This window comes from Microtus ochrogaster, chromosome 4 (genome assembly GCF_000317375.1).
Source record: "Microtus ochrogaster isolate Prairie Vole_2 chromosome 4, MicOch1.0, whole genome shotgun sequence".
NCBI lineage: Eukaryota > Metazoa > Chordata > Mammalia > Rodentia > Cricetidae > Microtus > Microtus ochrogaster.
In genome coordinates, this window is record NC_022011.1 from 52,651,763 (window position 1) to 52,676,693 (window position 24,931).

Genomic DNA, 24,931 nt, shown 5'->3' on the forward strand with positions numbered 1-24,931 from the left:
AAAAACCCAAAAAAAAAAAAAAAAAAAATGGCTTGCACAGGCCTTACCCCCACATTCTCCACCTGCTCGGACCTTTCTGCTATACTTGGCTTCATGGCTCTATCCTTGGTAGTCTGCCAGGCCTCCTCATGTCTGTTTAGTGTCCCCCAAACTTCCATGTCCAGGATAGCTTCTGCCCTCCCTTAGGGCACCCAGGCTTCCTTCCTAGATTTATTTGTTCCTTGGTACTGCCACTGTTTCACTGTGTGTGTTTACTGACCTGATCCCCCTGCTGTCATGGGTTCTCTGACCTTTGGCGCCTTATTGGTGCTAAGTACACAGTAGATATCTACAAATGCATGCCAGTTCAGGAGTGATCTACGAAGAGCTAAAGTCAAGACTGTCCACACACACCATGGTAGGCCCTTTGAGTTTTGCTTTGGGGCTGCATTTTCATCTCCCTCATCTCTAACCTTTTAGCCCAGGCACTTCTTGCCTTTTAGTTTTGGGCCTGGTTTCTTGTACTGTTTTTTCTGTGATCTCCTGCCACATAGACTAGAAAATAGCAGGTTTTTCATTACCTAAGTAATATGGCCTGATTTATTTTAACTGCCCCTAGCATTGTTTGTTTGTTTGTTTATTTATTATGTACTCAGTGTTCAGCCTCCACATATGCCTGCAGACCAGAAGAGGGCACCACAGCTCATTACAGAAGGTTGTGAGCCACCATGTGGTTGCTGGGAATTGAACTCAGGACCTCCAGAAGAGCAGTCAGTGCTCTTAACCTCTGAGCCATCTCTCCAGCCCCCTAGCATTGTATCTTTATTCATCCTGTTGGGTTACTGTGTGATATTCCATTCCTTGTCACTCTGGGCTGGCCTTTGATGCAGCATGAATATCCTTATGTCCCCACTGTTTCAGATGATGCCAGTAGTCAACTACAGGGAGATATCTTCATTTGTGGAAGCTGTGTGTGCCTACAGTGACATGCAAGTGTGGATGTACAGGAAAAACCTTTGGAGGTGTTGGGGAGGAGGCTGTCTCACAACTCCAGATTGCTAAGTGGCAACAGAACATACAGAATACCTTTTCTGATTGAAATGAAACTATTTAACACGCATTGATCTCAACCATAGTGGTAGGAAGGCAACTCATGAAATTCCTAATCTACCTTATAGCCATGATTGGTCTCTTTGACCCTGCCCTTTAAAAAAAGGCAGTGTCAATTCCCTCTGTGCCTGATACTCACCAGTCCATCTGCTGTTTGGTCTTGTGCTTAGTCATCAGAAGGGAGGGCCAAGGGCGTGTTTGAAACATTGTCTTCATGCTTCCCACAAACCTTGTTCTGTGTCCTCCCTGGGGTTGGTTCAGGCTATCTGAATGTTCATTTCAGACAACAGTGTTGACTGGAACAGAGTGGTCAGCCAGCAGCCTACCTCCCCTATTGTCAAGGGACTGTGCCTTTGGTGGGAGCCAGGTCCTACCTTTGACTTAACAGAAAACAGTTCTCTGAGCAAACTCCCTGAGCAGGCTGCATGAAGTTTTTCTCCTGTTTGCTGTCTGATGGTGGTATCTCTTGTCTCTTATGCTCAGGATGATGGTGGTTGGACGCCTATGATCTGGGCCACTGAGTACAAGCATGTGGACCTGGTGAAGCTGCTGCTGTCCAAAGGCTCTGACATCAATATCCGGGACAATGTGAGTTTTTCATAGTGGTTTAGAAACCTTAAGGACACAGCCTCTTAGAAGGCTGGAGGGGGCTAGGTCACTGGGCAGCTTCCTCTGTCTGATGGGCCTTTGGTCTCTGAAATGTAGTTCTAGCACATGATGGCTATTTTGGCCCTTTGTAGTCAAATTTCACTGACCCAACATGGAACTTGTATTGGGTCCCTGCAAATCTGGCCTCTGTGTAGGAGAGTTGAGGGGTGTGTGGCTTGTGTGAATCTCTGTCTTGTACTTTTCTGCTGGTTCATGTCCCTGACTCACTTGGAAGGGGAGCCTAGCCATGATTATGTTGACTTTATAGTGACTATTTTGAAAGAGAAAGAAATGGGAATGAACTGATTTAAGATACTCTGAATGCCTAGCTTATGGAGTCAGCTCATTTGCCCAGAAACTATAGAGTCCAGAGTTAGAGAAATAGTTTTGTTATCCCTCTAGATATTATGTGACTTTTCCTGAGGATAGTTGATCAAAAGACCTAAGTAACAGACCAAAGAAACAGTTGTATGCATCTATATAAAGTTCATTTCCAGAGGGAGACGCAAGCGATTTCTACTCCTTTTTTGAAGGTCCCAAGGAAAAACTGATCCCACCAGAGTTCACTTTGGGAACCAGTAAATACATTAGTGTGGGACCTCCAACGTCAATCTAATAAGACAGTCTGGCCAGTTCCTTAGCTGAGATTCCCTCTTCCTAGGTGACTCTAGGCTGTGTCAAGTTGACAATAAGAACTCCCCAGCACAAATGTATTGCTGGCTAGTGTGTGCAGCTTGTGGGACCTCAGGGGCCTACCCTCCTTAGCCAGGAACTCCTAGGAATGCAGTCTACTTCTGTCCATGAGATTCTCATTTAACAACCTTATGGCTTCCAAGAATGCCTTTTTCCACCCATGCACTGTGCCCTCATTCAAACTCTTTTAACTGCTATTTTTATGGTTCTTCCAGATGCTTTTCCAAATCTGCAAGTTACTCAAGAGTTATATAATGAAGCCTTGTTAAAGAGAGGGGACAAAATCTCTTAAGGGCTATCCCAATCCATTCTAAGCAAATTGAAGTTGGGTAAAAACTAAAAACTAAAAAAGAAATGTTAGCAAGGTCCAGTACAGCATGTAAAGATCCTATCCCTTACATGAGTTGTGTTTAAAAGCAGTGTTTGGTAAGTTGCATGAGCGGGAGACATTAGTCCTTCTACCCTTCTATAATACAGCCATTTTTCATGGGCCATCTGGCTTTATTTTAGGGTACTGCTGAAATTCCTGAGTTTTAGCATTTTCTTTTTTTTTAAAAAGTTAAGCATTACATTTAGGAATGAGGTACACATATAACAGGGCTATATGGAGGCCTGAGGATAATTTTCAGAAGTCACTCTGGGTTTTTTTTTTGTTGTTGTTGTTGTTGTTTGTTTGTTTTTCCTTCTTCACCTTTATGTGTGTTCTGGGGACCAAACTTAGGCCATCACACTTCTTTTACAAGTGCCTTTACTTGTTCAGCCATCTTGCATCTTAAAGGTTCCCAAAATTTATATGTGTTGCCCAGTCCTTTGACTTGAATAGCTTTGTTGAGAAATGGGTACCACTTAGTTCTTAAGTGTTGGTGGCTTATGTTCCTGCAATATGGAAGGATTAGGTAACTGTCAAACTTGACTTTTGGTTGTTTTGTTAGTTAATTAGTTTATTATTTAGCTCTGACTGACCTGGACCTTACTATAATTGACCAGTCTGTCCTTAATCTCACTGAGAGCCGTCTGCCTCTGTCTTCTTCAGTTTGGGGTTAAATGCATGTGTCTCCACACTTAGCCCTTAACTTTGTTGTTTATATAGTATAACACTTTTTTATTTTAGCCCCTCTGTTGACATGTGGTTGCGGACTACATGAATTTAAAGTACACAGTGAGGATGGTGAGCACAGCCATTCCCACACTGAGCTCTCCACGTCTGACCTTCTTCCTGGATCTTACCCTTGGAGACTAAGCCTCCTTCGTGAGAGTGACTGTCCTGGGTTCATTGCATACTCTGTTGGTGCCTCTCTCTTGTTCCCAGAAGTGTCTATTTATGTGGCCACCACTGATCCTCTCTTGGTAGATACATGGCTGTTACAGAGTTGATGTAAATATTTGTGCCCTGACTTTCCCCAGATGAGTCCTGGAAATGGGAAGTGTCTAGAGGAACCACCATGTTGTCTCCAGAGTTTTGGGCTGTTTGTGGCTTCTGAGAGTCTAGGTACTTCCATACCCTCTCCAGTGATTAGTATGTCAGTTCTTTATAGTTTAGACAGTAACATAGGTAGAGGTCATCTGGCGGTTTTAATCTTCATTTAATTTTTACTGTTGATATTATCATCTTCTTGTGGGCTTTTTTGCCGTTTCATACGGTTTTTAGTCAAGGATGTATTCAGATCTTTAGCTCCTGATTTATTTATTTATTTATTTATTTTTTTTTTTTGGTTTTCCGAGACAGGGTTTCTCTGTGGCTTTGGAGCCTGTCCTGGAACTAGCTCTGTAGACCAGGCTGGTCTCGAACTCACAGAGATCCGCCTGCCTCTGCCTCCCGAGTGCTGGGATTAAAGGTGTGCGCCACCACCGCCCGGCTTAGCTCCTGATTTATTGAGTGGCAGTTATGTGTTGCACGAGTTCTAATTGGTCTTAATAATAAAAATCTGGAGCCAGATATTGGGGTAAATACTGAAAGATCAGAGAGATAAAGGAGCAAGCCACAGCCAACTCTTACCTTGCTAACTCCTCAGCCTAGAAGGGGCTGAACCCTGTTTCCTCCTGCCTTACATTCCTCCTGTTGCTCATACATGCCCCTTCTGTCTGTCAGTACAGACACCCAGACCTCTATTGCTAATTAGTGTCTTGCTCTGCCCTCTAATCTTCAGGCAAGCTTTATTTGTTAGAGTACAAACCACATTTGTCGTTTTTTGTTTTGTTTTATTTTGTCGTTGTTGTCCCTCCCCTCTCAAGATAGGATCTCACTGAGTAGTTTTAGCTGGTCGGAAACTTGCTGTGTAGACTACACTGGTCTGCAAAAATGCTAACACTACTGTAGCTGTGGATCCTGCTCCCCGTATTCTTTTTAAGACACTGTTGCTTAGCTGGACATGATGGTTTATGCCTCTCACTCCCAGCACTTGAGATACTGAAGCAGATGAATTGTTATGAGTTTAACCAGGCTGTTCTGTGCTAAAGTAAAACCCTATCTCAAAACAAACAAAAACAGCAACAGCTAAAATCACAGCTTAACTGAAGGTGATTTTCTGCTGTGTTTTTACAGTAGCATATAGTTTTTACCTTTGCATTTAAGACTGTGGTATATTTTGAATCAGTTTTTGTATATGGTGAGATGTGGACAAATTTTTTAGTTTTTTGAGACAGGGTTTCTCTGTATAACAGAATCTACTGTTTACAGCACAACACTTTTTTAAATTGTAACAGTACTGTCAAATATCCCTGGGTTTCTGAAAAAACATACATACCCTTGAAGAATATGACTACATTTCATTTGTTTCTGTACTCATTGAAAAATTTTAAAATTAAATGTATTTAAGTCATAACTCGCTTGAGATATTTTATTGGTATTTACACTTAGCAAGTACATGTTACCAACTATCAGTAAAATATCCTCAGTTCTAAAAAAATCAAACATTTGCCTGTATTTCTAACATGGTTTTCAGACATGAAATTGATTTGGAACTGTGATGCAGTGTATGTACTTGGTATAAGTTTACGGGTTCAGGAGTTCACACTAATACCAGCTCTTTCCAGATAATCACACTTTTGATACTTTGTGAATGTCCAAGGATTATATATGAGATCTTGATTCTGAGGTAGAGAGCCATCAATCTGAAACAAAAAAATTAATATCACCAACAAGCACAATGACAATTTGCACTTCATTTACTTTTCTCTGCATTATCTGTGAGTATATCATGAGTCTTGGTCACATGCTGTGATTGAACAGGATTCACTTATGGGAAGACTGTACTTTGGGTGACTGCCCCTCCTTGCTGGACATCTGTTCCCTGTTGCTCCTTCCTCCTGCCACTCATGCCAAGCTCCCATTCTTCATGGCAGAATAGTCGCTATCCTGCCCAATCTTTAGAAGATGCTTTTGCTAGGTGTAGAGTTCTTTCTGGTCAGTGGATTTGCTGTTGCGCATGTCGCTTAGTAGAGCCCTTATTAAGATGTTTTGGAAGTTGTTTCCTTGTTTTTTGCATACAGTACATTGTTTTCCTTCAAGCTATTATAAAGACTTCTTGATGTGCCTTGGTGTTATTTATTTCTGTATATGTATAGATTGATTGGATTTCTTAGATCTGTCATTTAGGATTTTGGTCAATTTTTGAAATTTGTAGTTGCCCTTTCTTCAGATGAGCCTTCTGCTTGTGTTTCAGGAACTCTAGCTGCATATGAATTAGACTGCAGGAACTTGTCCTGTGATGACCTTGGATGGTCTTATCAGCTTCTAGAAACTGGTTTTCCACAAACCTAATATTTGGTTCAACTGATTTTATTGTGTCCTCTAATTTACTGTTCTTCTTCATTATTAGACTTAGCTTAATCACCTTATTAGACTTGGTATTGAGCTCTGAAAGTTCTGTGTGTTCTTTATTGTGTGTTGGTGGGAAGAGAGTGGGAGGGGTTGTTTTTAATTTCTGCCACATCTCTACTTAGTTTCTGAGTGTGGGACCCAATTATACTAGGTACTTAATGACAAGATTTGCAATTTCAGTATCCATACCAGTTCTGATTTGTCAGTGTTCATTTTTACTGCCTGTTTATATGTCAGGAGCTTGAAGCCAGATGCCAGTTTGCTGTTAACGGGTACTTTCCTGTCACTGCTTTTCAGTTCTTTTTTTGTGACAGTCACTGATTGATGTGAAGTCTGTCTGATTATATTGAATTATGTTCTCTGGTCTGGTCTGGTGAGTCTACAGCAGTTCTTACTGCTAAAGTGGGTTCTACCTGGGTCTCGGCTTATGGTCTGTAAGTGGATGGTGCTTCCTGCCTGGCTGAAAGACTGAGGGTCTTTGGGTGTTTTGTCCCAGGTCTGCTGGTGTCCCTTATGGAGAAGCCCAGTCTCCACAGACTCTTGGAGCAATGTCTTCTGTTCTGGTTTCTTTGGTGTTTGACTGAGTAGGCAACTCCAGCTCCCTTATGCATCTCTTCTGTTGCCCGTGTAGAATTGATGACCATGATTTCACACCATTCTGTTTCACGTTTCTCGCTGGTGGGAGAGTATGATCAGTCATAAGTGCCAACTCTTCTGTGGAAGTGAAGCTATTCAGAAGTTCAGGCCAGCATTGTTTCTCTATAGAGTAAGAATTTGCCCAAGAGTAGACTCTTAAAACAGTGCAGTTCGGGCCAAAAAGGCACAGATCCTTCTGATAAGGAAAAATGGCCCTGAGGAGGAAGGCCTTTGTTTGAGCTCTCAGATGTGTATGGGAATGTAACCAAATAAAATCAGAGGGCTGAAAACCATTGAGAATGGCATCCTGAAAAGAACTCAAGATAGCTAAGGTTTTTTTTGGACAGAATACTAATGTTTACTAAAAGGAATTTGCTTTTAGTGTTTCCTTTAGAAATAGATGGAACAATACCGCCTGTGCTTGGGGCAGTTTTTGGGTGAGGATGGTAGATAATACACTCTGTTTCTGTTGTGTTTTTATGTTTCAAGTGTTCAGTGAACTGAAAATCCCTCATTGCACATTTTCATGTGGACATTGGAAGGAGATAGTCGTCCAATTGTTGGAGTGCACCAGAGTGTTACCGATGGGTGTGACCCCTGAGGGCCTGCAGAATGGGCCCCTGGGATGTGGCTTGGCATTCCCCTTGCCAGAGAAGTTAGATCTGATACGAGGGGACCTGGAATGGCTTTCCATGCAAGGGCTCTCCAGCAACTAAGGGGTGGTTAAGCCAGACTTTTGTTTGTGAATGTTGTGAAAATTACTGAATTCCTGAAGGGGAAGGAAGCTACAGCGAACTGTTCATAGAAGGGAAGCCACTTTAAGCCATTGCTTTTATATCTTTAGCCAGCAGTTCTACCTCTGAGGGGTTACCTTTGAGAAATAGTGCAGAAGAGAGAGAAAAAGAGGGAGAGGGGAAGAAAAGGATAAGATACTCGTTAGTATTGCATTCTCGAGGAGAAGCCAGGAACATGTAATAAATTAAAGAGTTAGTAAATTATGAAGTGGGCTGTTCATTCACTGGAAGCTCTGAAGGCTCTATCACATATAGGTTATAGCTGCAGGTCCAGCTGAGGTGAGCCTCAGAGGATGGTGAGCATATGCGATGGGAAGGGGTCTCCAGGGCTTGTTGCTATTGTGTTGCTATTGTGTCCTGTTGAGAATATAGTAAGTATAGCTTTGTGAGTTTTAAAAGTGTGTGTGTCTGTCTGTACACGTGTGTGTGTGTACTCAGAATCCAGAAGATGTTAGAGCCCTCAGAGTTGGGATTACAATCATTTGCAGATACCTTGCTTGTTATGCGTGTGCTAGGAATCAAACTCCAGTCCTCATGATAGAGCAACAGCTGTTCTTTGCTACGGAGTCATCTTTTCAGCTCCCGCCTTTTAAAAAATATTTAGTATTTTATTAATTGAGAATTTCATAAATGGTATCTGACTATATTGACCACCTACTCTTCCCCCAACTTCCCCAGATCTACTTCTTACCTCTTCACCCCTTCCCAACTTAATGTCCTCTATTATTTTATTTTAAATAACCCACCAAATCCAGCTGTGCTACCGTATTGGCTTATGATGTGTGGTTGGTCTACCAGGGGCCATCCAGGAAAGGGACACCTCCCAGAAGTCATCAACTGTCAATATTTTCTTAGTTTTCTTCTTCACCTTTATGTGAGTTCTGGGGATCAAGCTTAGGTCATTAAGTGCTTTCATTTGCTCAATGATCTCACATCTTGCTGGCCTCAGGTTTTGTAATTTTCAAATCTTACATAGGTGTTGTTCAGTGTTATAGTTTACATAGGTCTTTTGAGAATCGAATACCACTTTTTAAAATAAGTAGAGGAAAAGTGTACTACTTTTTCTGGTAATAACCATCCTATTCTAGGTGGTATAATTCTGTATTTTTATTCTATTTTCAGAATAGTCTATATGTGATTATTTGTTTTTCTTCCTCTCACTCCCCCCCCAATTGGTATTTGTGTTTGTTTCTACGTGTGTGTGTGTGTGTGTGTGTGTGTGTGTGTGTGTGTGTATGGTTGTTGAATCCCCTGGAACTGGAGTTATACATGGTTGTGAGCTACTCAATATAGGTACTTGGAATCAGACTCAGGTCTCTACATCTGTAAAAGAAGCAAGTGATCTTGACTGTTGCACCATTTTTCCAACCCTATAATTTAAAAATCAAAAAAAGTTTTTTTTAAAAAAAATGTTGCAGTTTGGATAGGAATTTTGCTGTTTGGTGAACTACAGATCCTTTCTCCAGTGTAGCCTGTGCCAGGAATAACCAGCTGTACTCAAGTACAAAAGCTGTCTTTGCCTAGCCCCGGCATTATGTTCTGAGCCAGAAACCATCTTCACTATGCTCTCAATTTTGTCTCTGAAGGAAGAGAACATTTGTCTGCACTGGGCAGCATTCTCAGGCTGTGTGGACATAGCTGAAATCCTTCTAGCTGCCAAGTGTGACCTACATGCTGTGAATATCCATGGAGACTCACCCCTGCACATCGCAGCCAGGGAGAATCGCTACGACTGTGTTGTGTGAGTATAGCCCTGTACCACCAATATAGCTCTTGCTTTCTGGCTATCTAAAGTGGCTGCTAAATGGCTGTTATGCCCATTGTACCTAGAGCTAATGCAGTGTAGGCGGAGAAGTATCTTTCTCATTTGACATCTCAGACCATCTATGGTTCACTTTGGGCTCATAATTGTCATAGAAAATAGAAACAAGCTAAAAACCCCATCCAAATTCTTAGTTGAATTTTGACCAAGTCTCAGACCTAACAGTGTGGGACAGTTTGACTTCCAGGTTCCAGCAGGGACTGGATGCTATTGGTACTCCCCTCTCAGGCTGTTTAGGGCCATTTTAAGCAAGCTCCTCATAATTCTTTCACATCCAGCAGTGGTCTGCATGGTGTAGCATCTCTACTATGTATCTTTAGGAGGAAAAGGAGGGCAGTGACTGTGACTGCTCTGATGAGCAGGCAGCTCCTATATTCACCTGGAAACGAAAGATGGCATGGCCTTGTAGCACTTGCAAGTCACTGGCATGGATATCGTAACCCATATCCTTCATCAGGCCAGATGTACTGGCCTTCTGCACACCCCAACACCTTTTCTCCATTATCATTTCCGTTCATCCTTAAGAGCACATTTGAAAGCAAAATCTAAGAAAAATAAACATTCTTAACTCCTACATATGTGTTCAGAGGAGCAAACTGATGTCTCATTGTAAGTATGGGGCGGGGGGGGGGGCATCAGATGTGCTCCTGGGGAACAGATGTGCTCCTGGGGAGGCATGGCTTTGTTCCAGAGTCACTGAACTCGTAAGTTGAGTGCTACATAGCGTAAATCTAGTCATTTAACATGTAGCTGTGCTTCTTCTAAATTCAGATCTGGATGTTTTGTTGACTTCCATTTTATTTTTCCCTTTTAGCCTGTTTCTTTCTCGGGATTCAGATGTTACTTTGAAAAACAAGGAAGGAGAGACTCCCTTGCAGTGTGCAAGCCTCAATTCCCAGGTGTGGAGTGCACTGCAGATGAGTAAAGCACTTCGAGACTCAGCCCCTGACAAGCCTGTTGCTGTCGAGAAGACGGTGAGCAGGTGAGAAGGTTCTAAGACTGAGGTGATGCTAGCAGACCGTTGGCCTGTGGGCTGGAAGAGACTGGAGCAGATATTTCTGAAGCTCTTCCCTAGGATCCAGCCTAGTGTGGGCACTGGTTGGCAGCTATGTCTCCCATGAGGCTGAAACAGCACAAGTAACATCTCCCTTTTCCTGTGCAGAGACATTGCTCGAGGGTATGAACGCATTCCTATTCCCTGTGTCAATGCTGTGGATAGTGAGTTATGTCCCTCCAACTATAAGTACGTCTCCCAGAACTGCGTGACGTCCCCCATGAACATTGACAGGAACATCACTCACTTGCAGGTTGGTGGGAAGAAGGTCTTGCAGGTCCCTAGAACTGGGTCCTAGGACTTAGCACCATTCTGGAAGAAGGCCTGTAGAAGCTTCCCAGGAGATCCTGTTCTCTCTGCACTTGCCTCCCAGGAAAGAGGTGGAGGAACTATAAAAATCTGAAGTTCTGTGTTAGGCACGGCACTGGTTCTCTTAGCATACCTTGATGGCCTACTGAAGGCCCTAAGTGATTCCTGATCAAAGTTGTTCGGGGCCTTGGTATTGCCTGGTCCTTGCGTCATGAATAACAGGGGCCATGCAGGTCTTAAGAATAGACCACTGCATGCCCCTCAGGTCTGGCAGCTATGGCTCAGCAAACAACTTTCCCACCTCTGACTTTTTTTCTTGGTTAAAATCAGACCTATTTGAAAAGATATCCTTATGATTGTGCTTATGGGAATCCCCTAATTGTCACAAGATAAACTGTATAAGTTTTATCTTGGTTGTGAGATTTTGTCTCATCTTCTCTATCTTTGAGAGCAACAGGTTTTTTAGCCCTTCTGCAGCTGCACCTATCTAAACTCCCACCTGCTCCCTATCAACATGGTGCGTTTTTCTCAGCATGTCCCAAGTCTTTCTACCTTGCTCCTAAAAGAGCCTATGGCAAATGAAAGGCAGTTGAGATGTTCCAGAGCATTCGGTGGAAATTGAAGGAGTGGGGAGTAGTGGTACCTGTGGTGACATGCTGTGCACTCTGTTTCCAGTACTGCGTCTGCATAGATGACTGCTCCTCTAGCACCTGCATGTGTGGCCAGCTCAGCATGCGCTGCTGGTATGATAAGGTGAGGAAGCACGTTTGCTGCAATGTGTTGATGTGGTGAGTTCTGTGAGAGTGAGTCTATGAACATGGTTCCCGATTCTAAGGTGTCCTAGTGACTTTGGGACAGTGGAGGTGAGCTTCTTGGGGAAAACAAGTAGGAGGTGACAGGCTGAAAGTGAAGGGCTATTCCAAGCAGATGGTGGGACTAAGGTGTTGCTTCCCGAGTCCTAAGGCTGGAGTCCATGTCCTTTGCAACTATCCAGACAGTGGGTACAGTGACTGTTCTGGTATAGCCATAGGAGGAAACTTCTTTGTTGTGTTTGTTTGGTCATCCCTGCTGTGCATGCCATACACAAGGTTTCAAAGAGATGCTTGGTAGAGAGACTAGGCTGTGGGCTAGGAGACAATAAGACAGTAGGGCTTTGAGGCCCAGGGTACAGCTTTAGGACAGAGTATATAGGGAGGGGAGGTGCATAGTCCTCAGTTCAGAGGTCATGGGTGCTAGAATGTTCTGAGTGAAGAGAAAACAGGCAGCAAAGGGCAGCTGCAGCATGTTCTTGGTTTAGAAGAGGAAAGTAGATAGGTCAGGGAGATTGGAGTGCTTGTCATCTGAACGAAACAGCACAAATAAGAACTGTGATCAGTGCTTAGGGTAAGGAGTGGGGCTGGCAGGTATCAGTTATCTTTAGAGTATGGTCCATGCTGGAATTGAGCTTAAGAGCATTCTGATCAAAGTCCTAGTTGTGTAAAAGACTCCCTAAAGTCCCAGAAATGCACACGGTCCTAGTGTGTCACCCTATAGGTATAATTGAGCTGAGTTCTTTAGGAGCAGCCAGAAGGTGCTAACTACTTGAGACAGGGCAGGGCAGGAAGGTTAGGTGAACAGCATAGCCAGGCAGGGACCAAGAGTCCTTCCAATCTGTGTTATACCTGGTGACATTTCTATTTAAAGGAGCCTAATCCGGTTATTCCCCCAGCTGTTAAAGTCAGCCTATAAACCATTGTGTTTGTGTATATTTAAAGCCCAGACTGGGTACTTTTATTAAAAAAAAAAAAAATACCTCATTAAAGTTCATTCTAAAAGAACATTGCTTGACATCTACTGGCCCTTGTGGCCATCTGTTAACAGGATGGCCGACTCCTGCCTGAGTTTAATATGGCAGAACCACCCTTGATCTTCGAGTGCAATCATGCCTGCTCATGCTGGAGGAACTGCCGCAATCGTGTGGTGCAAAATGGTCTCAGGTGAGGGGTGTAGATACATTAGGTCCCACTAGGCCAGTAGCATGTATATTTGTGGGTGGAGACAATGTCTGGGGAAAGCGTGTGCACGTGTGTGTGTGTGTGTATGTGTGAACAACCAGCCAAGCTAGACTGGCTTTGATATGAATAGAGTTGTTTCGTTTGGTTTTAGTGCTTGAGCCTTTTCTGTCCAGTGTTAGAGAAAGCCAGCCAACATTAAGACTGGTGGTGTTTAATGGTTTTTCTCAGACTGCTAGGTTCCTTCCTGATACTTGCTCCCCACTGCTTATCCTGTTCCATTACCTGTACTTCCTATGTCACATCAAGAATCAAGTTTTAAGCATTGGTAACTATGGTCTGTACATAGTTCACCAAAGTTAGAATCCACACACTTGTCTTCCTATTCCCTGTTCACCATATTTCCAAATGGGCCAATAGGATGGGCATGATCGGAGGGTACCTTGAAGAGTGGGTAAATTCTTTAAGCATACTCTACCTCAAGCCCGCTCAGCCTCTAGGAACCCCCCTCTAATTGCTTGTTGCTGGCATACTCCCTATGTAATAGAATAGCAGTAGTCTGGGTTCTAAAGGAAGCACTTTTATGGGGGGAGTACCTCAATCTTCACTGCTACCTCATAGACTAGGCCAGGTACAGTTGAGGAAAGCAAGGGCTGCTATACTTTGTGTTTTGATAGTCTGAGTCCTGCATTCTCAGCTTCCTGTGTGTGTTTGGTACTCTATCTGTCAGGTGATTGGAACTGCTTTCAGTCACCTGCAGATTTGTAATATTTCTTTATTTGGAAGCTGCATCATTTTTCTCTATTTGCTCATCTCACTCATTTCAGAATGGATACAAGCTGGTTTGCTGACCATCAGGTACATGTCCACTTCCCCTCTATCTGTTTTCCAGGGCAAGACTGCAGCTTTATCGGACACAGGACATGGGCTGGGGTGTGCGGTCCCTCCAGGATATCCCGCTGGGCACCTTTGTCTGCGAGTAAGTGGGTCACCAGAGTCCCACAGCTCTGTTGATAATTTTGTGGGTTTTTTTATTTGTTTGTTTGCTTGTTTGTTTTTCTCTTTTCTAGTATTCCTCATACATGTTTGTGCTCTAAGAAGCCCCTGGGAATATCTGGTTCACTGTCATGCAGAAGTCAGGCAGTGGAGTTATTGACTGCACCAGTCCCTCAAGCAGCCCACAGACTCTAGTCTTCTACCTCAGTTGTTTACTAATGGTGTTAGTGTCAAGAGTCCTGCACAGGACTAGTATGTTTGCTGAACCATCCTTGGTCCTCACCTTGTACTGCAGACCGTGGGGCCAGATCCAGATCCCAACTTAGCACATAGAACGTTTTCAAAGTGTCCCATGTCTGCATCCTTGCTTTCCTTGGCACTGTTCCTTGTCTGAGGGCATAGAGGTGAGGTAGGTCTTGTCTTCCTTTTTCTCACTACAGATACGTAGGGGAGTTGATTTCGGACTCTGAAGCTGATGTTCGGGAAGAGGACTCTTATCTCTTTGATCTTGACAATAAGGTAATGTGTTGTGAACAGCCAAAGCATATGAGCAAATGATTGCAAAATGTAAAACTTGGACAGTTAGTTCTGATAGATTCTGGAAAGTGGCTGGCATAGGTAGCCAGCCCTGGAGTCACTCTGATGAGCGCCCTGCTGCTAGTGGGTGTACACTCATTGCAGACCTATTAGATTTTATCACATAGTTCTTGGCTCATTTTGGTGTTCAAGGCATAGACATCTAACTTGGGAGATCTCTGTGCTATTGTAGCAAATCACCTGCCTGGAATACCTCATTGTGCACCCTAGTTCCCGGGCTGCTCCTCTGAGACCATGTGCTCTTGGAGTCACATGGGAACCAGCAGGGGATCCAAAAATGCTAGTGATGGATGTATCCTTTGTGTTTCCATTGATCTCAGGGTGTTAGCTTCCTATATTGGCAGAGAATAGAGGGCCAAGCTTGGTCTGCTCTGGGAATAGGCTTTCCAGTGGCTTCTGGGGACAGTGGAAAGGTGGTTAAGACCACCTCAACCATCATTGTTTTTGAACTCAGGAATTGCTGTTCCTGAATTGCTTTGAGTTCCTAAAGCTGGGCATGGTGGTACACACTGTTAATTCTAGCACTTGGAGACAGAGACAGGCAGAGCTCTGTGAGTTTGAGGCCAGCTGGAGTTATGTGGTGAGACCTTGTTTAAAATAATATTTGAGCCAGGTGGTGGTGGCCTATGCCTTTAATTCCAGCACTTGGGAGGAAGAGGCAGGCAGATTGTGAGTTCGAGGCCAGCCTGGTATACAAAGCAAGTTCCAGGGCAGGCTCCAAAGCTACAGAGAAACCCTGGCCTAAAAACCCAAAGCAAACAAACAAATAAATTTTAAAAAAAATAGTAAGTAGTAAGTAAATACATCCTAAAGCTCACAGTCTATGAATAGGTAAAGAAATAAAGGTTTTCTAATTTCCAATGTAGCCAGTCAATCATGGCAGCAATATTTTTCCCAGAGACTCTGACTCTTTAAGTTACCCAAGAGGTTAGCATTTGTGAAGCCAGTTTTATGTTATGAACAACTATGGGGACTGCAAAGCTGACTGCCCAATATTCCAGAGAACTTGGTTCAATTCCCAGCACCCATATGGCAACTCAAAACTGTAAGTCTGGTTCCAGCAGGTCTGATACCTTCTTCTGGCCTCCATGGGCTCCAGGCACTCAGATGATGCACAGAGATGCATGCAGGCAAAGCACGCACACATTGGCGGGGTGGGGGTGGGGAAACAAACACTCCCCCCCAACACAAAAACAGGTGTGATGTTACATAGAGGTAGAAGTTAGGAAACCAAAAGTTCAGCTCTTCTTCTTGGCTAATTTTAGGCCAGCCTAGAATTTTAAAAACAAAACAAATCAAAAAACCCCACAAACAAACCAAAAAAAAAAAAAAAAAAAAAAAGATATTTCTCAGGCTCAAGAATGTCAAAGCCCTTAGGTGTCTTTATATAAGCAGCACACCAGTTCCTGAATTGAGGCAGGTTGTTGTTTCCTGTGTGTGTGCTTGTGTATGCAGCCATGTGGGGCTGATTATGAGAGCTCCCTTGTTGCTGGTGTGGATGCAGGTCCTGGAGTGCATGCCATCCTTCCCTTCCTTCTTCAATGAGAGGTGTTTGTTTGAAGTAGTATGTTTACTAGTCTTTAAGCTATATATATCTTAAAGAACCACTATGCTTGATTTTTGCACTATGATCTTAATTTGCATTTTCATGATGGTTAATAATATTGAGTAACTTCTTTTGTAGCCTCTACTTATGTTTTTGTAAAACACAAATATTCCCAGAAATTGTTTTGCCTTCAAGTTTGGAGCTGCACAGACTGAGGTCAATGTGTTGAATTGGTTCCCCATATTGACACCTGTGTTTCTTCACCACCACTCAGCAGTGTGACTCCTAAGTGTCCTCAGTGCCTAGGCTTCCTCCTGCTGAGTCTCATTTGCTATAATTCATGCCTCTTACCTTGGGGAGAGGTTCAAAACCAGCTGGGCAAATTCTACAGACTCTTCTGCTGGGATCTGATGAATACTGCATGGAGTAGACAGCCACTTGTGGCAGTGTGATCTTTACCATACAACATAAAACATGGTAAAGATGTATAATTTTATAAGAAATGCACAGTTTTCCAAAGAGGTTTCAAAGAAACCCCTTTATAAAAAATGGATTTTCTGTGTGTGTGTGTGTGTGTGTGTGTGTGTGTGTGTGTGTGTGTGGTTTGTGTGTGTACCCATACATACAGTTTGCATAACTCAGCTTTCTTCTTTTACCTTGTGGGTCTGGGTCTGGGAGTTAAACTTAGGCTATCAGACTTGGCATCAAGTATCTTCACCCACTGAGTCATTTCACTGGCCCAACACTGTTTTATTTAAAAAATTTTTATATGTACACACATGTTCTAAGTATATTTATTTTATTTTATTTTATTTGGATATAGGTTTCACTATGTAGTCCTGGCTTGGAACATGTAATGTAGACAAGGCTTGCCTCAAACATGTAGTGACTGATCCTTCTGCCTCATCCTTCCTATGCTCAGATTACAGGTAATAATAACCATATTGCCTCCAGACACTATTTTAGGTATCTTTTGATCTGTCTGTTCATTCATTCATTCCTTCATTCATTCATCCATCCATCCATTCTGCTTCTCTCTGTGTAGGCCAGGGTGATCTTGAACTTCTTCTTGCTTCAGCCTTCCAGGGGCTGGGATATCACACATGAACCACCATGCTTGATTTTTGCACTATGATCTTAATTTGCATTTTCATGATGATTGATAATATTGAGTAACTTGTTTTGTGTCTCTTAGATACCCTTATATAGCTTCTGTGAATTTTCTATTGTTCTTCCTCCTCCTCCTTCTGTTGTTGTTGTTTCGGTTTTGTTGAGCCAAGATTTCTCTGTGGCTCATTGGCTGTCCTGGAACTCACAGAGATCCACTTGCCCTTTGCCTCCTGAGTGTTGGGATTAAAGGTGTGAGCCACCAAGCCTGTCACTGTTGCTGTTTTAAATACAATCTCAGTTTATAGCTCTGGCTAGCCTAGAGCTTGCTGTGTAGACTGTAGAGGTTAGCCTCAGACTCACAGAGATCTACTTCCCTGTGCCTCTTGAGTTCTGAAGTTAAAGGTATACAAACCATGTCTGTTCTACTTTATTTCTTTAGACCGGATCTTTTACTGAAATGTAGCTCACTGATTGCCTAGACTAGCTGGCCAGCATACCCCTGAGATCTTTTTCCAGGACTGCAGGTGTGTGCTGCCCCACACAGTTTTTTACCCGTGTCCTGACGTTCTGAACATAGTGCCTTATATTTGCACAAGCTCTTTACCCACTGAGCCGTCTCCCTAATTCGTACCAGATGTATTTTTAAAACTAATTTTTGTTTTACTTTATGTTATATGTATGATATATTTTGTCTGCATGTATGTCTGCTTACCATGTTTATGCCTGGTGCCCACAGAGGCCAGGGAAGGAATCAGATCTCCTGAAACTGGAGTTACAGATGGTAGTAACCACTATAGTTACTGGGAATCAATATTAGGTCCACTGGAAGAACAGCCAAATGTTATTTAACTGCCAAGTCATCTCTCCGACTGGTGTTGCTAATGTTCAGTCCATTCTGTCCTGAGGAATCTCTGTCTCCCCTAAGATCATGAAACTTTCATGTATTTCTATAGACATTTTGTTTAGATCTGTACCTGCATTCAGTCCATGTTGGTGAGTGGTCTGTGGTATGGACTGGGATTGTGTTTGTGAGGATTGTAGTCAGCCAGGCACTGCTGGCCAGGACACTATTCCTCACTCATGTGCTACCGTGTCTGAAACATGCTTTGTTCCTTGTCATTTCTGACCCTTACACCAGTGCCACCCTCTTGGTGGCAAAGCTTCACTTGTGCAAGTAGTAGCAGACTTCAGACTGTCCCTTAATGATTGTGTTAGTTCTGAGAGCCAGTCATGGTATCTGCATGATCAGCAGCCCTGCAGTCGTGGCTGGAGTTCCATGAATCTTGTCTACTCAGGAATGTGGCACTGCAGCTCTACGTGTCCAGACCCACCAGGTCTGTAATTCCTCTCTCTGCAGAGCCTCGCTGTTGAGTAAATAAATCATGGTTGTTAAAATGATACTGCTTTTCATTTCTCAACTGATTATGGGTAGTACTTGGAAGTGGTTGGGGTTTTTGGTCGACCTTGTTATAGTCACCTTTTAATTTTGTACCTTTTATAGGTTATTGATTAGGAGTTATTGCATATACAATTATGTGCCATATGAATAAAGATAATTTCATTTGCTTTTTCCAGGATGTGTAATTTTTGCCTCTTGTTTCTTGAGTACACTCTTAGAGGGGAAACATTTACCTTCCCCACCAAGGGGTATTAGTACAGGAGTCTTGTGGATACTCACATACTATCAGGAGTTCTTAGGAGGGTCATTCCTGTCATTCCTTGGCTGTAGGTCGAGGCCAGTGTCCAGGGCTTCTTTTCAGCCCCTGGAAACAGAGAAAGTGCCAGCCTTTCCCCTGTTCTTTCATCACTTCCTCTGTTGTCTCCCTTACCACTACTGGTGTGTGCCCATCCTTATCAATTTCGACATTGCATATCTGTTCTTAAATAATACCGTGTCAGTGGTTCTTTTTGTCCATTCAGAGGACATAAAAGCTGTTAAGTTTACTAAGACCTTCTATTTGCTCAGATCAAACCCCACAATGTCTGAGTACCATATTGGTGACCACATTTACTGTTCCCAGACCAGAACCTGTCCACATGTATCTTCTTGCTTCATTCAGACCCCTGGGCACACTATTCCTGATAACCCTTCAAGTGCACTGTGTTCTGTGATCATGCTGAGGTCTGTGTGTCTGAACAGGTGAAATGGTCTTGATGAGGCCCATTCAAAGGAGGTATGGTGGTCCCACACTATCCTTGTTCTGGAAAAGACTGGCGTGAAGTTGGTCGGTGGAGCCAAAGTTAGGTATAGACAATTGCTTGCTGCTCTTAGACTTGTTGAAAGTCTAAGAGCAGCCCTTCATCTCTGGGTCCTATAGCCTGAGCTGGTGGCCTCAGTGAGGACATGCTCCAGTGTCCTCATCCTTCAGTATGGGCAGTGCAGGACAACTCCTCTGAGAAACCCATCAGTGGCACATTCAGGGCTCTCCAACTTGGGGACAGCTTCTGGGGTTCTGGGCTGTTAAGTGTACCCTTGTTGGTTGCAGCGTTCTCTAAGGCTCATTCTTTGAGCAACAACAATGAGGGGTGACCACAACTTCCCTAGGAGTGTTTGGTACAAAGTTAGAAGCTTTCCCAGATGGAAGTCATATCTAGGCTTGTAATTCTGGACAAAAATATCTGTAGATAAGAATAGTAGCTTCTGGAGTCCTGCCTAGGGCCACAGGCCCACAGTCTCACAGCCAGCCTTTCTGGCTCTTTGAGACACTGACCAGGCCCCTGTGGGAAATACCTTCCCTTCTTGGCTTCTATGGATGGTTTGTGCTCTTCAAGGTGTTTCAAAACCGTAATGGGGGAAAAATGATTCCTTGCAGTAGGTAATGGGATAACCCTGGTGGGCCTGTGATGTGGGATGTCCTTCTGTATATTTCTGCCATAGGCCAAAGCAGCTTTATTCATTAACCAATAAAAGCAATACATATATAGGACATCCCACATCAGGCCTGTTACAGCATGGCTCCAACAAAATACCCAGGCTCCTCTTGCTAGTGAGCAAGCAGATCCTCCCGCCCCTACCCAGGCCCACTCTGTTATTCATTCTCTCCTAGTTTGTGTTGGAATTCTGCACACCTGTCTCACCTGCCTGCCACCTACATCTTCTCACCTGTGGTATTGCCTTTCCTAGATTTAATTTTCTCTGCTGCGCTTTTCCTAATTTTAAAGAAGTCTTTCATCTAGATGATAAAAGAAAGGGCAGACAAGGAAAAAGAGCGTTCGTTTGGCTGCCATTTCTTGGGATATTTTGTCTCAAGGCAGCCTCGTTTTTGATGTTTGCTGTGGGAATGTTCTGACCTGCAGAAGAGTGAAGATGACCAGAAGTAGGAGCCCATGCTGCCACCAGAGCCAGCATTTCCTTGCTTAATTTCTTTTGTGTCCCCCCCCCCATACAATGTTAAATATTAAAAAAAAGAATCTTACTCCATTCCACCAGTGTGTGTCTTTGTGCAGGGCCACGTTCATGAACAACCGAGGCATTGTCATCACTCCCGTCTACATAGAAGATGGCTGTTAGTCGGTGCCAGCTTTCTCCCACATTTCCCCAGCTCGCCTAAGTACTTTGCACTGAGTAGCTTCCCGGAGCTAGTCAGGACTGTGCTCACACCTGCTGCATCCAAGGAGCACAGCATTCCCAGGGCCTCCGTCTCCTACTGAAAACACCAGTTATTGCTCTGCAGCGGTCCTGCCAATCTGGACATGTCTGTCTCCAGATGTTCCTACACTTGTCTAATGAGACCCCAGTAACACTCATGCTGCTGGCCCGATATTCCTTCTGGCTGTGTTCTTAATGAAAATTGTGGTATCTGCCAATCTTGGCTATTCCCCTTTCACCTGACATCTCTGCACCACTGGCAACTTCTGACATGCTGTTCACATTCATTCAAGGAATGTGTTTGTTTGTTTGGTATTTAGTGTTCTGTCTGCACGTATGCCTGCAGCCCAGAAGAGGGTGCCAGATCTTATTACAGATAGTTGTGAACCACAGGGTGGTTGCTGGAAATTGAACTTGGGTTCTCTGGAAGAGCAGGCAGTGCTTTTAACTGCTGAGCCATCTCTCCAGCCTTTTTAAAGAAACTTTTATTTTGGGTGTTTGTGTGTGTGCATGCACATGTGCATATGTGGGGAAACCAAATGTTGGCATCAGGTGTCTTGTTGCTTTCTACCGTATTTCTTGATATGGCTAGACTGGGGTTATTGGCACAATGGCGCATCACCTTGCTTTTACATGGTGTGGGGATCTAAACTCAGATTCGTGTGTGGCTGACACTACTGACAGCCATCTCTACAACCAAGATTTATTTTTTTTAAGGGAAAATAGATATTTCCCCATCCATCTCTAGCCATCTGCTCTTCCTTGAGAGAAGGCAGAGACTCTGTCTTGACCATGTGCCTGTCTATTTTTAGAATGAGGCAGAGGTGAAAACTTGCCAGGTATAAAGGAAATTTGTTGTTTCTTTCCTTCCCTCTTTGTATGTTTTGAGATACAGTGTACTGTCTAGGTTAGGTTGGTCTTGAACTTGTTGCCATCTTCCTGCCTCTACCTTCCAAGTTCTGGGATTACTGGTGTGTACCATCACCCTTTTGTTTTGAATATTGATATAAATCATGCCCCTCCCCTCCTCTCTTCTCATACACATACACACTTGGAATGTTTGATCAGTTACAGCTTCTTTTTAATGTGTATACTGCTCTTGTTTTGGGTCCTACAGACTTCTTACCTGTATTGATGTTTTCTGGCACTATTAGCCTTCCTATGTCTAACATAGCCTCACACAATCTCATTTTTCTAAGAGACTCCTGTTTATTTATGAGTAGAAAAATCTGCTAAGGTGCTAACTTTTTCTTTTTTTCTAAAAATTATGTGGGTGTTTTGCCTGCGTGTATTGTATTTCTGTGCACCGTGTGTGTGTGCCTGGTGCCTTCAGGGATCAGAAGAGGGTACCAGACCCCTAGGGAGTGGAGTTGCTATCAGTTGTGAACTGCTACATGGGAACTGGGAATTAACCCAGATCCCATAGAAGAGCATCTAGTGCTCATAACCACTGGGCAAATACCTCCAGTCTCTTTTGTGCACCCCGACTTTTGAAACAAGTTCTCGCTCTGTAATCTTGTCTGACCTAGAACTCATAGATCCTTCTCTGCCTTTAAAGGGCTAGGATTAAAAGTACCACCACACCTAGCAAAGGTGCTGAAACTTGTGTTCAACAGTGGAGTCATAGCAGGAGTCTCCAGTGTGATACATGGCCATTAGGTGGTTTGCTTCTCTGCTCAGGTTGAGAGCTGCCCTGTCCTTACCTATAGATAGAATCTTGGTTCTTGAAAGTTTATATCAGAATAGCCTTGCCAATGATAGGGCCCATATATGCTGGGGGTATGTCCTGCCCTCTGCAGTTGTTTGGTTCTTAGGATATATTTTACTGAAGACTTGAAGTGTTGTAATTGTCTTTCTCTTCATTTGTATTACCAGTTTGATAATGCAGTTATGTTCATGTTTTAGTTAGTTCAGATTTGGAAATTTAAGAATATGTGTTTTTATCAGGCATGGCAACACATGTTTCTGTACCATCTCAGCACCTGTGCTGAAGGCAGTCTGGGCTCACATAGTAAAATCAAAACCTGTGGTGTTCATGGACAACTGCAAGGTTTGGGGACAGTGCCTTTTACCTTAAGCATCATAACTCCCAAAAATAAAATGACTGGTTTTTGTTTGTTTGTACTGGGGTGTGGAAAGATTGGACTCAGGATTTCATACATGCTATCCAAGCATTTTATCAGACTTTTCATTATGCAAGAGACTTGTGTGTTCTAAAAGTAGAAACTATATTAAAATCTTGCTCAGAAAAACTGTGCTTCTTTGCATGTTCCGTGTTCTGTTACCGGATATTGGATTTTTCTCTGGCTGCTGTCACAAACACTGACACCCACTTGGCCTGTTCCTCACAGCTCTGATGCTGGTTCCTAGCCAGCGCCTTCACACTGCGTCCCTGTGAGGCAAGAGCTCTTGGGAGTCTCTCCTGTGAGTGCGCTCATTGCACCCAGACTTTGCCCGCAGTCAGGGTCACTTTCCTAGAACTCTTGGCCCTCCTAATTTTATCACTGTGGGCTGAGGATTTCAAATAAGGACCTTTAAAGGGGAATGGACTCTTGAGTCATGGTACTGTTCCCAACAGAGACTGTTGTTTGTAAAAATGAAGGTACTTATTTCTTTTGTGATTATGCAGAAAGTGGCATAGTTTCTCTACCCTGCCTTCCTTACTTGCCAGAATTCATCAGCACATAGAGTCTCTCTTAGTTTTTTGAGGCTGATTTCATCTTTGCTACTTTTGCTGTTGCTCTCCTGTTCAGTAGTTTACTGCCTGGGGTCTTGTTCCTTTCTGTAGAGGAGGGTTAAATAGCCAGTAGATCCTCATTGGAATCCTACTTGATTCTTTCCTTATTTCCTTTTCTTTGCCCAGACTTTGCCCTTCTCTGTAGTGATTGCAGTCTGACGTTCTGCTGTTTTGTGCTGTATAGAACATGAGCAGTTCCTGTCCCTATGTAGCGTTGCATACATCCCTGGTTTGTCATAGGTTAGGCTTAGCTGACTTTTCAATCTTGTTTGTTTTTTTTGTTTAGAGACAGGATCTTACTATGTAGCTCTGGTTGTCCTGGAATTCACTATTAGACCAGGCTGGCCTCAAATTCAACAGTCCCCCTCTGCTTCCTGGGATTAGGTGTGCCACCATGTCTGGCTCGTTTGTATTATGGGGGGGGGGGGGTCTGTGTATCCCTGGCTGTGCTGGAACTCTGTAGGCTGGGCTTGAACTCAGAGATCTGCCTGCCTCTGCCTCCTGAGTGTTGACTCAAAGGCATGTGCCACCACCGTTCGGTGCTCATTTGTATTTTTTTCCTTTTTTTCTTTTTCTTTTTTGAGACAAGGTTTCTCTGTAGCTTTGGTGCCTGTCCTGGAACTAGCTCTGTAGACCAGGCTGGCCTCGAACTCACAGAGATCCGCCTGCCTCTGCCTCCCGAGTGCTGGGATTAAAGGCGTGCGCCACCATCGCCCGGCAACTCATTTGTATTCTTAATGTTAACTTTTTTATCCCTCCTCACCCCCTGCCACAAAAACACACAGGACTTGTTGTTTTCTGCCTTTTTTTTAAGCCCAGCTTCAGATTCAAGCTCTGCTATTCATATGTAGCTCTGGTTGCTGTCCAACTGTCTGTTGTTTTCAGTCAGCTCAATGTCTTCTTTCAGTATGGGCCAGGTCAGCTAGAAGTTTTAGTGTGTAGGTTGGACCCACTCCAGAAGTCCAAGGAAAAACCTTTAGCCTGTGTGATGCCTGCCCTCAGAGCTGTTTCCTTCAGGGGCCAGGCTGTAGCTTCCTCAGCTATCACCACAGAAGCAGTCACATGAGTCTGTTAGATCAGTGTCTTTATGGCAGATGCAGGGTATAGGTCGCTCTGTCTTTGATCTGCCGAATTCTCTCATAGTGTCTGTTCTTCAGGGATATTAATGGAGTACATTCATCCACATCCATATCCACCATTCTATCTTCTGCAGGTCTTGAAGTTAACAAAATGAAGGTTTTCAGATACCCATCTCAGATCCAGACTTTCCCATTATTGGTTTGTGTTTGACCTTTGCCTGAACTCTGAGTGTGTTTACAGGGTGTGCCCAGATGTCTGTAGCAGGCTCTTGTTTGGGCTTTATACTTGACAGAGTTATTTCAGCATATCTGGCTTTCCTCTCTAACTTTCCTTCTTACATACTGTAGCTGTGTAACTGTTATACCCAAGCAACAAGCTCTGGAAGTGCAGTGTGGCCAGCCCCAGACCTGTCTGAAGGCC

The 24,931-nt window shown here is 43.5% G+C and overlaps 1 protein-coding gene across 5 annotated transcripts in view; it reads left to right on the plus strand.

Moving 5' to 3' along the window:
* Ehmt1 (euchromatic histone lysine methyltransferase 1) overlaps window positions 1–24,931 on the plus strand; it is a 168,905-nt gene that overhangs the window by 140,954 nt on the left and 3,020 nt on the right. For all 5 annotated transcript variants that reach the window (XM_026778400.1, XM_026778412.1, XM_013346039.2 and 2 more), the window contains 8 exons: window positions 1,573–1,677; window positions 9,267–9,421; window positions 10,317–10,484; window positions 10,665–10,809; window positions 11,541–11,618; window positions 12,726–12,841; window positions 13,749–13,835; window positions 14,293–14,371. In XM_026778400.1, coding sequence (XP_026634201.1) covers window positions 1,573–1,677; window positions 9,267–9,421; window positions 10,317–10,484; window positions 10,665–10,809; window positions 11,541–11,618; window positions 12,726–12,841; window positions 13,749–13,835; window positions 14,293–14,371 — 933 coding nt within the window. The remainder of the gene's footprint in view (window positions 1–1,572; window positions 1,678–9,266; window positions 9,422–10,316; window positions 10,485–10,664; window positions 10,810–11,540; window positions 11,619–12,725; window positions 12,842–13,748; window positions 13,836–14,292; window positions 14,372–24,931) is intronic.